This window comes from Eptatretus burgeri, chromosome 2 (assembly GCF_056783735.1).
Source record: "Eptatretus burgeri isolate ZD-2024b chromosome 2, Ebu_testis_v1, whole genome shotgun sequence".
Classification (NCBI taxonomy): domain Eukaryota; kingdom Metazoa; phylum Chordata; class Myxini; order Myxiniformes; family Myxinidae; genus Eptatretus; species Eptatretus burgeri.
In genome coordinates this window covers 146,195,011-146,211,622 of record NC_140962.1, presented here as the reverse complement: position 1 = coordinate 146,211,622, position 16,612 = coordinate 146,195,011, and the positions used below count along the sequence as shown (strand labels likewise).

Below are 16,612 nucleotides of genomic sequence, written 5' to 3'. Positions count from 1 at the left end.
ACAAACATAGCCAATGGTTTATAATTGCAATTATCCTTATCTTTACAGAAACCGGAACCCATTCTGAGTATGGAAATATCATCAAAACTGGTGGGTCTGAATGGCTGCAACATCCATTGTTCCTGTATGTGAAACATTGCACTTATTTTTCACTACAGTTGAACTCTGCAGTGAAATATGTTACAACACGGTCATCTAACATCATTAAAACCTTGGCATTTACATCACTTTGACTTCACTGCAATCTGGTTGCCAAGTTCATGAAAACAATGCACCTTTGTCACTAACGACGTCATGGTGGCCTTTGTCACTGTAACTTCACGTTAGATGTCGCTACAACAAATCAAGAGCCCCGTTAACTACAGATGTTGGCCGACATCAATGTAAGTTTTTTTTGGTGGAAAAAGCTTGATTTCTATTCCTTCCTGACATTGTGATTTTTTTTTTGTCACCCTCATTTTGACATATGTGTAGCAACACCTGTACGTGGGCTCAGCTAACAGTGTCACTCAGCTCTCTCTGCACCGCTGCACTATCTACGGCAAGGCTTGTGTTGACTGTTGCCTCGCACGAGACCCCTATTGTGCTTGGGATGGGAAGCAGTGCTCTCGATACTTCCCAAGCACACGCAGGTAAATGTGTGTGTGTGTGTGTGTGTGTGTGTGTGTGTGTGTGTGTGTGTGTGTGTGTGTGTGTGTGTGTGTGTGTGTGTGCACGCACGTACATGCATTTTGACATGGACAAGGGGTGGGGGGCGGGGATACATACTTCACGTGCATTCCCTGACATCAGCAGGGTCTATTGTATAAACAGAGAGAAGCATCCAAATTAAAGTATTATTTTCATCATATGTTGGCAATATTGGAATGTTTGCTGTTCCAATCTCAGTTGACAGCTATGGATGCTGGGATCACAGGTTGAAATCCCATATACTGTGTTGATTTCTCCATTCAGCCATTGTCTCCAAATACCTCTCCAATTTAATACTATGTTCAAGTATACAAATGCCCCTAACGTCCTTGTGCAATGGGTATATGCCTAGTGACATCACCGATGACCTCATTGCTGAGGTTCTGTAGATGAGATAGATATTGGATAAAAACTGCACATCTGCCTTCCCTTACTCTCACCTCATGCTGCCTTCCCTTCCCCCACCCCTCCTCTCTGTTTCTCCCCCACCCCTTAATTTCTGCCCCCCCTTTCTCTCCTTCCCCCTTTTAGTATTCCCATTAGCAAAGTGATGGGTGGTATTTGCTAGTTAATAAATATAACTTGTGGTTGCACCTTGTTTGTTGTTCTCAGGAGGCTAAGGAGGCAAGACGTTCGTAATGGCGACCCCCTCTCACAGTGCTCTGATCAGTACTTCTCCAGTAAGTTTATCAGACCCCCAACATGCATTTGGTTTCATTAACGGAATGGAAAGCCAAGAGATGTGCAAGGTGGCCCATGAATTGCACATTTTTTTAAAATTGGGATTGAAAAGCTTTAAAGTATTTAAAACCACCATTATATTGATCAAATATAAACAATATTGTTTGGAGATTTACCTGGGGTGAATTATCTCTCTGTTTGATTAATATAGGGACAATAGCAAAACCATAATCCTTTTCAATATGCTGTGGCACTTGATGGAAGTTTTAAGGATTTTGAGAATGTTCTCTCTGTTTAAATCATGTTTTTTCTGAAATGTTGGCTCAAAGGTAAGCACCTACCTTTGAGCAGTCAAAATTGACATTGATTATCAACCCCATGAAAACGGTTGACCTGTTCCTTTGTGTGTAGAGTGTTTCATCAATGAGTGCACCATTGCTCGAATGGGCTTTAAGCTTGGGATCTCTCCGCCAGTATTTGTTGCCCGTGAACGCTGAAGTTCTTCCAGTATCTCTCACATAGAGTAGGTGACAGTCGTCTATACCCCGGACAACTTCATTATTCCTGGCTTAACCCGCAGGATTTACTGCATTGGCAGCATAACCATGCCTTGGAAATGATGCAACAAGCAGGCCAAATTAAGCAATGGATCCTGTTCTAATTTGCATTCACTAACATGAACATCACAATTTATTTGGTTCTCTTCCTCTTATAAACATTGTCTCATATTTCAGGATGTCCATTGAAAGACAATGGTCTTTTGTCATCGAAGTCAAACCAACTACATTTCATTATAACCCGTTACAATTATAGGTCTATAGCGGGTGCCAGGCAGTGTCCCACCAAACAGTGAATCGGTTATAGTTAGCTCAGGCTTACAAGTTCTTAGGGAAAAGTTCAGGAAATATTGTTTATCAATTGAGAAGAATGCTGGTATTAACACTTTCTGAAGCATTAATTCTTCTTTAGAGTTGCTTGATAAAATTAGATGCCTCAATATCAAGTCAGTTGAAGTTTTTGATTTTTCAACTTTATGAACAAATTTGGATTTAGTACTAGTGAGGGATTCACTCTTCAAAGTAAGTGACAAGGTTTTTAACTCCTTTAATAAGTTTTTATGTGTCAAGTTTGATGGAGCATTCTTTTCTAAAAATAAATATTCAAGTTTTCATTGTTTTCATAATTAGAAGTTTAAGGATGTTGTTAATTTTATTTTATTTTATACTTTTGTGTCTTTTTGTGGGACAATGTTTCAACAGGTTAAGGGCATTCCCACGGGTGGGAATTGCAGCCCCCAACTAGCGGACATTTTTCTTATTTTCTGTGAATGTTTATTTATGCAGAAACTGATGAAGGAGAAAAAAAATGAGGATTAGCTTAAATATTATCTCATGCAGGTATATGCTATTTGTGTGGTTAACTCTAATTTTTTTTTTTTTTTTGATAGGCAGCTTCACAAGATGTAACCAGATCACCTGATTGCTAAAACGAGTGCAAATGATTGTAATTGCTGCATATCTGGATGTGTTGGTTAGAGTTGGACAGAATGGATTTAGTACAAGTGTTTATCATAAAGTTGATGATTTCAGTTTCCCTGCAGTCTTGTACACCTTTCCATGTAGCATTGTACCAATTAAAATGGGTTGCAATCTCTTTTAATCTCAGCCACTTAGATTTGCCAGAATTTGTTCAGTAAAGGATGATTTTGTGGAATGTGCTGAGAAGGTTTTTTTCATCCTGTTAAACAGAGGATATTTGGCTAATTGTTTAATCAGGTCTTGTGAGAATGTCTTCAGACTCCATCGTCACCTTTTATTTCACTTTGGTTGGTTTTCATGTTAACAAGTTTCTATTGCATTGCATTTGATAAAATAATAATGAATGAATTATTTTAGTGAGGTAAATTCTTTAATTAATATTATTGGTTTTATATATATATATATATATATATATATATATATATATATATATATATATATATATATATATATATATATATATATATATATATATATATATATGAAATAAAGGAGGGATTTAGATAAAATAAATACATAATAGATAAATAAATTTTAAAATTCATATTATTTATAAAATACATTATAAATAAGCATGAATATAATTTGTTGGTGGTTACCAAGATACGCAGTGCAGCATGTTAAAATCGGCTATTAATGACAGTTTGAATATTTGAATGACAGTTTGAGTCTATGTTTAGATGGAGGTGCTGTGTTATGGACATGTCTGCAAGGTAAAGTGTTTATCGCTTAATTCATTATCATATAAAGTGATGTATGATTAAAGTTAGTCATATGTAGTAATACTTTAAATGAAAGTAGTAATTAAATAAGCTTGAATAAGGATATTGCATTACTGTGTTGACTGACTGTCTGGACACAACTTTGAGGTTGTGGGTCAATTGATGTTGAGTTAACCGTATTTTAACCTCAAGCTGAGCAACCTCACATAATGAGGGGGTTAAAGATGCATGTCTTATTGAAAACAATCGTCATTGTTCTTGCACACAGTGGGAACAGAAATGGACAATGTGGAGGAACGGCTCCTGTATGGCGTGGGAAATAGCACACTGCTCTTAGAGTGTGTGCCAAGATCCTTACAAGCGCATGTGGCCTGGATGTTCAGCCAGCCTAATGATGAGAACCGAGAGGAGGTGAGGCCTACTGTTTCTCCAAATTACTTTGCGGACAGTGCGGCTGTGCCTACAGATATTTCTATTTCTCTTTTGATGCAATGCCTGCTGTATTATTCATTCATTCAGCTATTCATTTCCCATTTTGAGCCTCCTTATGGAAATCACTGAAGCAAAAGGCAGTCACAGGTGATGAATTTTTCAAAATGGCTACTTGGTCACATTTCTTGAAGCCCGGTGCCACATAACAAGTCATAATATAACTTCACAAGGAACATCAACAAATGAGGATGCCATTTGGCACATCAATCCTGGGCAATGTGTTTTTTTTATATATGCTGTGAATCAAACAAGGAAGCAGCACGTACCATTTAAAAGAAAGTCTTCAGTATGACATGGCCAGAGTTCGAAGCAATGACCTCCCTGACTCAAAGCATATGCCCTAACCATTACAACACCGAGTCAAGTATTTGTCCAAGTCCAAATCGTTCAAGAATGAGTTTGTGTTACCTAGTCCTTATTCTTTTGACGCCATTCTTGAATACATGAGTTAACATCATTTCAACTTTAAAGCATCCTGCAGCATCTTGCGGAGCCCAGTCTATGCCAACTGCGAGATATGATGAATACAAATGGTGCTCTCCAAAGATTATAGCCATATTTCCGAATTAAATTGACAGAGACAGTATATTTGGGTTTCTGACGTAGGGGTGTACCATATCAGGAAAAAAAATTTGCATAAGATAAAATGATGGTGACATTTTCCATATGCACTCTGTTGCAACCGTTCTGCAAAATAAACTAAAAGCACATATTTGTCTTAAGTGATGCCCGACAGGATGGCACTGAGGTAGCACAAGTCGACGATGGACAATTGTCTGTGGTATATGGGATTTGAACCTGATGTTGTCTCAGTACGAGTTAGGGAGGTTCAGATTTTAACTCCGACAGCCCATCCAGGGCTTTTGAGCTTTCTCGCAAGGGTTAAATTCTCAAGCCGACAAAAATCTGTCGGAGTGCTGTTTCATAGGCACGGTGTTGTGTAATAGTGTGCCTTGCTTGGATGGACATCGAACAGGAGGTTGTCTTTTCAAGCAATCCTGTATTTCAAACATCGCATTATTTTTCATAAAGAATAGTTGAGAAATTGAAGCAAAGTTGGCCCAGTTGAAAATTCCTTCCACCTTCAGTCGAACATCGTTCCTGGCCAGCCAGTTCCTGCAAGACTTGGACTAAAACCATTATCTTGGCTGACCATACCAGAATGTAGGACTAATTGGGGCTGTTAAAGAGTTGTATCGTTGTAGATATTCATGTACAGTAAAGTGTTTGGCTCACTGTTTGAACGGAATGTCCCTGATAGATCATGAGGGATAGATGTAAAGTTCCAATGTCTGCTTGCCATTTGTCATGATTTGATATCAAGGAGTGACTGATCACTGATTCATCACTGATCAGAGGGGTTTGACAACATAGGTCAGAGGTTGAGGACCCGCCTTTTAACTATCTCATCTGGGTTTCATTCACATCCTGACTATAAACTATCCTCCAGATGCTTCAGAGAGAGAGAGAAAGAGAGGGATGAAATACAGTGCCATCTTTTGGGGAGGACATTAATGTAACTGTCCCATCGGGCTGGCATTCACTTGTGGACTTTAAACATCACATGGTACATTCTGAAAAGAGCAGGGAATTGTGTGCTGGTAATATGGCCAAATTCTAAACCTCTTCATTAAACTATAAGGGATTGTGCATCAACTGAACCTCTGTATCACTAAAAAATATCTTTCTTGCTATTGTTGCAAAAGGCGAAAGAAAACACACACACACACACACACACACACACACACACACACACACACACACACACACACACACGCTTGACACAGACAAGCATGACCCTTGACCTTGGGGGAAGTTACTTCCCTGAGCACACCTGCTGACGATGACACCATCTACTGCTGGAGTTTTTCTCTCCAGTCAGTGGGGATTGTTTATGGAGAAATCTCCCTCCCCATTGGATGACAACCCAAGGTGTTTTTCTGTGTTCTACGCTCTAAGTGCTGAGCGCCAAGCGAGGTAGCAGCATGTACCATTTTTTAAATCTTTGGCATGACCCAATTGAGGTTGGAAATGGAACCTCCAACCTCCCTGACTCAAAGCAGATGCTCGAACCATAATGAGGCTGAGTCTGGTTATCACTGAGTCTTTCCTCTATTTCCTGCAAGGTCTTACAAACATGGCAGTTAAAATCTGAACTGCAAAGACATATTGCTGTAAAACTATTTATTTTACACAATATTTATTATTTGTAGAGCAGGAGAGTTTGGAGTTTTTGTGAGCATACTTTATACAATATACATTAAAGTATTGACTCTTCCACTGTGAATAAAATTATGTATAAAATGATTCAAGTTTACTATTCATGACATTTTGTGTTGTGTCCTGATAATAAAATGATTAAATGATTTTTACCTAAATGTCACGCCAGGTCAAAACTGACGACCGGGTGGTGGTCACCCCACAAGGCCTACTGCTCCGCAGCGTTGTTCGGAATGACGCCGGCTTGTATGCATGCCGGACGACGGAGCACAGCTTCGTGCAGACATTAGCACGCTTTCGACTCGAGGTCATCGGACCAGAGCAGCTGGATATTCTTTTGAGGCAACGAGCGACAGGAGGGGAGGACAACGTCGATGATCAAGATGACAAAGATGGAGGTCAGACTGAGAAGCGAGGTGATTTGGCGATCTTGGACAAAGACTCGTCGTCACCTCGTGTCTGGTATCGTGAGTTCCTGAGATTGGTTAATCACCCCTCTCTCAGTGGTGGTGTTGCAGAGATTTGTGAACGTGCTCGGCTGAGCAAGAAGCAGCGGCCTCATCGTCGACGTAAGGCTCGTGGTAGAGGAGCTCAAAAGCTGGGTCGAGGAAACCTGTTGAAGTGGAAGCATGCACATGAAGCACGTAAAAGACGAAACCGCCGCACACACAATGGCAACACGAGACCACCTCGTAGTATCGATGCGTAACCCACCATGACATTGTTCACAGTCACACGACATGTTTTTCCTTGTGGCTGATAGACTCATCAGAAGGTCCTCGTCTCTAACATCGAAAGGCACTAATTCTCACTCATTTTCACCCCTGGTTGTGGATCTCCTCCTTTTGCATCAAGGCTAGGGTGTTGAAAGTAATGTTTGACTGTACTGAGGATAAACTTCAAAATTGGTGAAGGAGTTAGGTCAATGCTGCCTGTAAATGGTAACTGCGATAAGATATTTTATTTTGTGGTTCTGATGGAAGAACAAAATCAATATGACTACGTCTTTTATCCAAACCGATATTTCATCTCCAAGCTGTCTGACCACTGTGTTAAGGGAATCATTGAAGGGGATGAAACACCCAGACACAGCACAAAGAGCACATCTTCCACCTCGGTGTAGATGTTATTCTTTCTTCGAAAAATAACTCACCAAAAGTACGATATAGAAAGCTTAGAAAGTTACAATTGCTAATCTCTTTGAACAAGCACGCTCTCTTTCATAAGGGCAACCCTTGCCTCGTTCATACTGCAAAGTATTCCATTCCAAGGGGCGTAATCATACTGAAGGGTTAAAAGCTGTGAGCACAGGGAACGCCATTTGTACTTCCTCACGGGCTGCAGGCGACGTACGAGCACACGTGATGAATCATTCTAGGCCTGCTGGCAAGGACATCGTCTAGTTTCTCACGTTACCAGCTCGTTTTGCGCTACCCCTGTTATTTTTTTCCGTTGTGGTCCTTCATTTGCTTGTATGCAAATGTCAATTTTCACATTTTGTCCCAATGTTCGTTTGCAGGATCATGCAGACCATTGGATAACAGCTGTGCTGAGAAATGTGACTGAATTCATTATCATTCCTTGAACTAGATACCAGTTCAGCCTTCATGTTTTATATCCTAAGTCAGTCGCAACTCTTCAATCCTGAAAGAGCGTCAAGGCGGGCCTTTTCTGCTTCCACCGTTTTATCTTCTTCATTTTTACAGTAAGGGGTCTAGGAACATGAAGAGCAGAGGTCTAGGAAGGTTGTCATCTTACTGGAGCAACACCCACGAGAATGAGAGGAGGAACACTCTTGCCTTGGGATGAAGGCGTCCTTACGGAATGTGGGATTTATCGGGAGGAGGCAGGAACAATGCAGGAACAGTTTGCAGTGCGAACGAGGCACCTGTTTATCCTGCTGGGGATGCCTAAAGCTTTCTACAAATTGTGGTTTTTATTGTGCTTTCCAGGTCTAAACACTCACCAGCAACGTCTATCACAAAATTACTCTCGGAACTTTTAATTTTAACATTCGATGCAAATGCCTGTTTGCAAATTGGCCAGGAAAACTAATGATATACTGTGGGATTTGTTAAATATACATCGTTATGATAATACAAAAAAAATATACATTTAATTGAAAACACAATACACCGGCGGTCCGCATGTTAAGACACAGGATAGTATTTTTATATATTTATTTTACAATACCAGTCAATAGCCAAACATCACACGGCTCACCAGTTCTGGACCGAGCTATCGTTGTGGATATCTACTATTCAGTGATCTTGACCACCATTGAACATTTCCTATCAATTGAAAAACTGTCAGATCCATTGGCGATCACATGGATACTTTGTAGTCAGAGTTACACTTGCTCGTGGATATTTTACCATTTTTGCGTTCATTTCAACCGGACCTTATAGAATATCACCTTACTATAGTATAACTCTTGTGATGTCACCTTGTATTTTTTTTGCCTACCCCCATCTCGTGAGGTCATTGGCATTAACTGCTATTGCTCCGGCACTTCCTGAAGACGGGAAACGACACGTCACCTTCCGAACTGTCATAATTCCTTTACGGGAGTACTCGTTCCTTTTTTTTTCCATCTGTGTAATTGCAAGCTGACACTGACAAAAGAGGCCAATGATTACGAAATCTTAACAACGGACTCACAATGAAAGTACATGCCATCTTTGTTCAACTCTTCTGCAGGTCAAAACAAAAAAAAAACAGAGGGAAAGGTGATACTATCGGGAAGAAGCAGCATCGGTTCGGAGCAAAAAAATTTTTTTTCTTATTCCATTTTTAAAGACATTTTTATTGGGGGTCTGTTGCGTAAAACTATCCAATTGTTTGTACAGCATGCTTTATCCAAATCAAGGTGTATCCGTATTCTTCATAATCCATGTCTTTAGACGATTTGTTGTCTCACAAATTAGATGATCTGCTTTTAATACCTCTTTTTTTTTTTAAATAATGGTCAGTACTTTTGAAATAAATAAGAATATGAATGTCGAAGTGACAGAGTAAATTAATCGGCAAGCGTGTAAAGCTGGCTGCCCTGATTGCTTCATCGAGCCATGACATCACTCAGAAGAGCAGGATGCTGTGTTCAGAATTCTTGGAGAAGTTTCAATTTGTGTCATGTCTGAGAATTTCCTGTATTTCATTTTGCGGTAACGACGGGTGTGCGACTTCGTCAGGTTATTTGCAAGAAGCACATCCTTCAAATAAACAGAAACAAATGGATTTTCCCAAAAGACATTCTAAATGTTGTATAAAAATTTTTTTTAAATATGTTCCAAATTATTTTCCTCATAATCATCACGTGTGCTTTCAAGCGTTGTAATTACTTTTTCGAAGTATAGTACTATTATTTTGTACAGCAAGAAGTTTTTGTCAATCCCTCGCAATTAAACTTGTGCCCCTTTATCGTTATGATCATTTATTGTACAATGAAAACTTTAAAGCACAAAATATGACAATTGTGTGAATTAATATGGAATCCTGATATTGTAAATTCATATTATCGGGTCGTAAGTATTTCCCAGTTTTTTTTCCCAGTGTATTGAAATTACTAGAAGCATCTGCTCCCTACAGGAGCCGCCGGAGATGGGGGGGGGTTATGTTATTATCTTTATGATTGTTCATACCATAGCAGACTACCCCCCCCCTCCTCCGGGTGATCTTGTTCCAAATGTACAACGCGTTCTTCTGACACATCCCTTTATTTGGGTGGTGTCTCAGCAACAGACAGCTGTCCCAAACCGCTCCTGTAAATAAAATTAACCCGGGTTACGTATATGAAACGGAAACACGCGCCACTGCTCAAGTGTGCATACGTAACACATTGTTGATGTACAGCTCGGATAATTCCAAATGCACCCACCCTCCCCCCTCAAAGGAAGAAAATGCCAAGATGGCCGAAATCTTTTTTTTTTTCAAAACTTGACGCAATCAAACAAAACTTGCACAGGCACAACTTCAGGGTGGCCTCATTAATCACCGAAAGTTTCAGCTCCCTAGGCCAAATTCTCTCCGAGGAGTAGATGAGGCCTACATACATTTGCTCCGTTATATGTATAGATTAACCGGATGTGATCGGGAAGATGAAACGAGCAGAACTACAACAAGAACAAGGGAGGATCTAAAGGATATTGTGGATAGAGATTTGCATCGAGTGTAGCCAGCTGAGAAGCAACGTTCTCAACGATCGGTTTATATAATTTCTGAAAAGACGTGCAACTGGGGAAAAATAAATAAATATATAAATGGCACACGCAAAACATTTAATCAACGATAACCGCAGAAGTAATTAACTGGCATTCTTTGTTCGACGGTGCATTTACGTTGGAAGAACAGTGCGGCCATCTTCGTTCCGCACCTCGCAAAGAGAGATGAAATATGTTTTTTGCTGTGACCTTGGATGTAATTTGGTTTTGCAATCGGGATGTTCACCTGACTGGGCTCATCGTGTTGGTTGAACCATTCCCTCCAACTGAGGATGAGTCGAGTCGCTGACTTGGAGGAGCGCACGCACCGATGCAGCTCGCTGTATCACCCTGGCTACCACTCGAGAAGCTTCAAACTATCATATTAGAGAAGGCCATCTTTTATTTTGTGTGGTGTTAGCATTCCAATGGTGTTTTTGTACAACTTTTTTAAGCAACAGACTAGTCTCGGTTCGAAGGCGTATCCATTAATATATTTATGCATGATGCTACCGGTTATGATTTGAAGTGGAAGGTGTAAAAAAATTTTTTTATCGTAGGATAGTTTTATCCCTTCGTTTGAGCTTCATTTTAAAGCCGAGTCTTGTAAAATGATAATTTAATGTTTGGCTCTCTGTCTGATTCCAACAAAGTGTGAGGTCAACAGATCAAAGTAGGTATTCATTCGTTACGAAAGGTCACATTTGTGGTGTAATCCGACGATAACTCGGATGGCGTTGTAAAATAAGGTTTCTGCAACTGAAAGCCTGTCGGAGTCAAGGTCGGTTGTAATGCGCATCCAACAAGTCAGCCAAATTCTTCTGTGACATCATAGTGGTGCCTGTTTGTGACGTCATTTGCTTTGCGACCCTTACGACCCAGTGATCGGCCGTTCATTAAAGCTTCGTGGCCATATTACATACGCAATCCATATTTCGATCACTAATTTGCTTGAGCGAAACTTTACAACCGCCATTTGTTCGATCGCCTGCAATTTGTCTCATCACTGTGAAAGCACTTGAGTGTACTTGGGCGTGTAATTGATCAGCATTCGCAGTTTCCCGTCACAAGTACTTGACGGAAGGACAATTTTGATCATAAATGTTCCATCGAAGGTCTCTGTGTTCTCAGTGGAATGTTTGGATATGCTCTGGGCCTTCGTACCACCCCTGGATATTACATGTGTAGGCCTAGTCACTCGAGTTTTAAAATGTGTGTGTGTGTGTGTGTGTGTGTGTGTGTGTGTGTGTGTGTGTGTGTGTGTGTGTGTGTGTGTGTGTGTGTGTGTATTATTGCTATGGCGATGTTTCACACACACTACCTTGCTGTGTGTGAAGCCCTCGCCTTTGAGAGAAGGTGCCTGCTCGCACTACCCTCTCCACTCCCTGGCTCTTCATGTATTTATTTGCTTTGTGTTGGTACAAGATGCACACGTGGCTAGACAGTTATCGAGCCTCTCCGGCCTGATGACGACTCATCTTCTACTGTAGAAATCGAACACGGTCATTGCTTTGCCATATTGGTGCGGCTCAGATCTTTTTTTCTCTTTTTTTTTCTGCATTTGTAAGGTTTGTGGAAAACATTCGTAAATAAATCGACAAAAAGAAAATGTTTGCTTTCATTGACTGACATTGCACTCGACCGAATCGAAGGAAGTCATCGTCGAATGCCGCGGCTTGCCAACTTTGGTTGCAGGCGAGGAGGATGCTAAGAAGATGCTCTACCGATGGAGTGAGAGCATGATTTTCATCTTCAAACTCAATGCCTATCATGTCTCTTAAAGCTTCCATGCCAGTTTTCAGCTAAGCTAGTGTCAGAGTTGTAACACACTTACCTTTGAGCTGTGTCGACGTGGTTTGATTGCTGACCCGACTGAAAGCCGGTACATGTGTGCTTTGCAGGTAGGGCGTTGAATCACAAAATGCACCGTCCCAGAGATGGATGTTAAGCCAGGCGTCCCATCTGCTTGCGTGAACACACCCCAGCTCTCTTTTATTCATTCTTGTTCTTTCTAAATTCCTTCTTCCTGTTTCGTTCAATTGCAAAGAAAAACTTTCTTGATCCATATCTTCTATTCTCAAGGGGCTGTCAGGATAACCTCGAGGTGCACACGCTCATCTCTTCGCTGTTTGGCCTGGGTTTGAATCTCAACCCAGCTACAAACTGTCATCTCGGTGTATGACAGGCAGGGCGATTCATCAGTGTGTTCCGTCCCTCCATCGGACGTTAAGCCAGGTGTCTAGCCTGCTATCACGGGTTGTAAAATATCCCACGGTGTCCTTCGGCAAGGGTAGGAGCATCTTAGTCAAATTACAAAATTCCTGCCCTGACTAATTGCTCGGAAGGCAATGGCAAACGACCCAGTATCAACCTTGCCAAGTCGTCAAGGACCTGCCTTCAGGCAGAGGACACAATCAATCAAACAATCTCGTCAAGCTCTCTTGACGGGATATGGTGTGCGCATCTGTTGTGGATAGTGTGCCTCCATTTCTCTTTCACTTTCCTTCTTCCAGTTCTTTCAAATTTCTGCATTCTGTCACTACCTATGTGTTTGGAGAAATCAGGTGTGAATGAATTTCTACTCATGTGTGGTCATACGGTGGCGAATGCAGGCATCTTATGGTCCCAGATGCCTGTCTGTCTGTCTGTCTGTTTGTTTGTGAACAGGATATTTCAAAAAGTTGTGAATGGATTTGGAAGAAATTTGGTGGAGACCTTGGATATGTGACCTATTCAGATATAATCCAGATCTGGCCTATTAGTGGGAGACAAAACGTAAACTAATCAGGCGGAGGTATGCACTATCCAGAGTGCCTGTTCTAGACGTGTATTTCAAAATAGGAGCCACTACGTTAACACTCTTCACGATTGCTGGAGAAGGATGAAAACGGTGATCGATAATCCTGTATTTGCCGTGCGTGATGAAATAATTACATGTGATGACAAATAAGCACCAACCATGTAGATCAATCCTTCAACCTGTTGAAAGAACTTGTACAAGTTTTCCTGGCCAGTGCATAATGTCTTCCAGATCTAGTTTTTAGAACTTCTGAAGACGTAGGTTGAGTCACAGAAGTAGATGCAGTAGTTGGAGTTGCATGTCCTCAGTCCTGTGAAATGGTGATGTTCTCCAGATAATTGTTCGAGTGGCTCAGTTAAATAATCACCCTCCAGGTGGTGCCTGGTGTTGGCTTAATGGTTAGGGTGGTGGGCTTTGGATCCTGGGGCCTGAGTTCAAATCCCGCTCAGCTGTTGAATTAATACCAGGTGGGGTTAACTCGGCCTGTCATCCTTCCGAGGTCGGCAAAATGAGTGCCAGCTTGCTGGCATCCTGTGTCGGAGTGGCGACCCATCCAGGATTGTGCCCAATAGCCAAGGAGACTGCTTAAGCAACTCCAATGCTCTGCACAGGGTATGGTCCCATTCTCCTCCTCCTCCTCCTCCTCCTCCTCCTCCTCCTCCTCCTCCTCCTCCTCCTCCTCTAAAAGGTCCTGAATAGGGTGGTTGTAGTAGTTTGCATACTGCATTATAACAAACAAAAATGTCCGAACAGTTCATAAGTCCTCTTGGAACTTGAGTTGTGGTTCGTTGTGATCGTGTCGCAACTAGCGAGGTACTGGACAAGTGCTCTTGCAGTCGATGTACATAACTGGATGGGTCCAGTGATATAGTAGGGTGACTCAGTGCAACCATTATCCCTGGTACTTTAAGGGTGGTACCATAAATAACTTCCGCTGGTGTACATCCTCGATCATCCCTAATGCCGGTGCGAATGCAAAGAAGCACCAAAGGAGATATTCATACCACTGACTCGAGTCTGATTGAGCTTTCAAAGGTGCCTTCAATTGATGATGGAAGCACTCAACTATGCTGTTGGCTGCTGGGTGATAAGCGGTGGGACAAGTACAATTGATGGTTTGCCATACTTTTAAATCCAATGGTGCACCAAGGTCCTAGTGACTGTCTCCGCTGTAACGTCCTGTCGAGGAATAGCATCAGGCCACCTGGTATCATGATCAATACAGGTGAGCATGTAACTGAACCCATTTGTTGGAGGTAGTGGTCCTACAAGATCAATGTGAATGTGAAAAAAAAAAATCTCATATCAAGCGTAGCAAAGGTACCTAAATGAGATGACATGGTGATTGACCTAAGCTTTCTGACATGAAATGCAATTCTTTGCCCACTCACGAGTATCCTTGTTAACACCTGGCCAAATGAAACATGCCGATATCAACTTCTGAATGGATCTGATGCCAGGGTGCGACAAACAGTGGAGTGCATCAAAGATTCCATGACGATGCTTTTTAGGCTCAAAAGGTCATTCATGGCTTGTTGAAACATCACACTCAATATATCCATTTGAAGCAGGGAGTAGTACTTGCTGAAACGATAACGAAGAAGATGAAACTTGAAGCTCACGAAGCTCCTCATTCCCCTGATCAGCTGCTAACTGTTAGCTGTTAGCTAACTGGCTGTTATATATATATATATATATATATATATATATATATATATATATATATATATATATATATATATATATATATATATATATATATATATATATATATATATATATATATATATATATATATATAGATATAGATATATAGATATTGTTGCGGATTCGCGCCCGCCGGCGTGCGGACGGCCACGTAACTCGAATCGCGGCACGTCGCCCACCGGACGGACAATCCAGTCGTGACCCTCTCGGACTAACGCCGGGAACTAGTCACGGGTGGACCTTTCGGTCTCACCACGATCGTGCCAATCGGCCCTGCGTGGGATAGGGTTGCTCGCCAAATTCGACCTACCTAAGTACCCACACGGAGGGTAGACCGGGCGATCGCACCTCGCCGCAGGTCGACTTCGGACACGGGCCACTTTAAGCGACCCGTTCCGTACTATCGGGATAACCGAGCGGTGTTATTCGTCGGCCTCGACGGTTCGATTAATTATCGGGCGTTTTAGCCCACGACCAACCCTTTACGTGAAGCAGGATGGAGATTCAATAGAGGAAAAGACGAAGCGAAGCGGGAAAACAGTTCAACATGAAGCACATTTATTTCGCGATGAACGGAAAGCACACATATACAATTCCACCAAAAGCACATGTAAGAGAAGAAGACAATGCAATATTACACAAAAAGCAAATGCAACAATGCAGATCTAACCGACTACCGGGCACACGGCAACACTTATACAATTTTACTTCACAGACGGCGCCGACAACACATATTCCCAAAGCAAAAGAAAAGAAAACCACCCTCCAGGATGAGGCGGGCCTGGGGGCCGAGACCGGGTCGGGCCTACCCGTCTGATGATGAGACGCGGAGCGGCGGTGGTGCCTCAACTCCGCGGGCCTCGCGGACAGTGTCTGGTAGGGGGTGGGAAGGGGGCCCCCTTTGTCGCACTATCTCAGCGCGGGGGGAAACAGGAGGGGGTTGCTGATGCTCGGGGGAAGGAGGATATCACCCTGTCTCGGGTCCCGCGGCGAGCGTCTCCTCCTCCACCTCGGTCGCGTTGCTGGCCTCTCCCTGTGCAGCTCCCGGCACCGACGCGAGCACCCCCTCGTCCGCCTTCGCCGCCGTCACCTCTCCACAGCTCCGTCCTCTTCACTCTGACTAGTACCACTTCTTTCCAGCTCCACCGACGACTCTCTTGAACTCCGCACCACTCCACTGAACTGAACTTGACTGACGAACGCAGCCGTTTATATAAGCCCCGTGGCTTCGCTCTTTCACCCTTGACCCTTTGCCTCCGACCCTTCACCTCTCTAACTGGCTCCCCATTGGACCGAGGAAAAGTGGGCGTGAATGCTTTTTGATCCATGTATTTGCATATAGCGACCGCCCTCCAATGCCCTGGAGGCGGGGCCAAATCGCCCCTCGCTCACCGATTGGACGGAACAAAAGTGGGCGTGAGTCGTTTTTGATCCGTTTTCTGTGGAAAGTCTGTGATGTTTTTGAACACGCTGCTCGGTGCGCGCCCTACACGAGTCCAGTATCGGCGCCCACAAGTGGCGCGAGAATGGTGGCGATGCGACGGTGGCGAGTTGTGACGGTAA

At 42.5% G+C, this 16,612-nt stretch overlaps 1 protein-coding gene and 1 long non-coding RNA gene across 3 annotated transcripts in view; one reads left to right on the top strand and one right to left on the bottom strand.

Moving 5' to 3' along the window:
• The window catches only part of LOC147033460 (semaphorin-3A-like), a 226,025-nt gene extending 216,410 nt beyond the window's left edge, over positions 1 to 9,615 (top strand). For both annotated transcript variants that reach the window (XM_085871648.1, XM_085871647.1), the window contains exons 15-19: positions 49 to 90; positions 475 to 632; positions 1,303 to 1,370; positions 3,900 to 4,042; positions 6,513 to 9,615. In XM_085871648.1, the coding sequence (XP_085727774.1) occupies positions 49 to 90; positions 475 to 632; positions 1,303 to 1,370; positions 3,900 to 4,042; positions 6,513 to 7,052 (951 nt within the window). In that variant the 3' untranslated portion in view covers positions 7,053 to 9,615. The remainder of the gene's footprint in view (positions 1 to 48; positions 91 to 474; positions 633 to 1,302; positions 1,371 to 3,899; positions 4,043 to 6,512) is intronic.
• LOC147033459 (uncharacterized) overlaps positions 9,155 to 16,612 on the bottom strand; it is a 15,234-nt gene continuing 7,776 nt past the window's right edge. The window contains exon 2 of the long non-coding RNA XR_015055550.1: positions 9,155 to 10,104. This is a non-coding gene — a long non-coding RNA (uncharacterized LOC147033459). The remainder of the gene's footprint in view (positions 10,105 to 16,612) is intronic.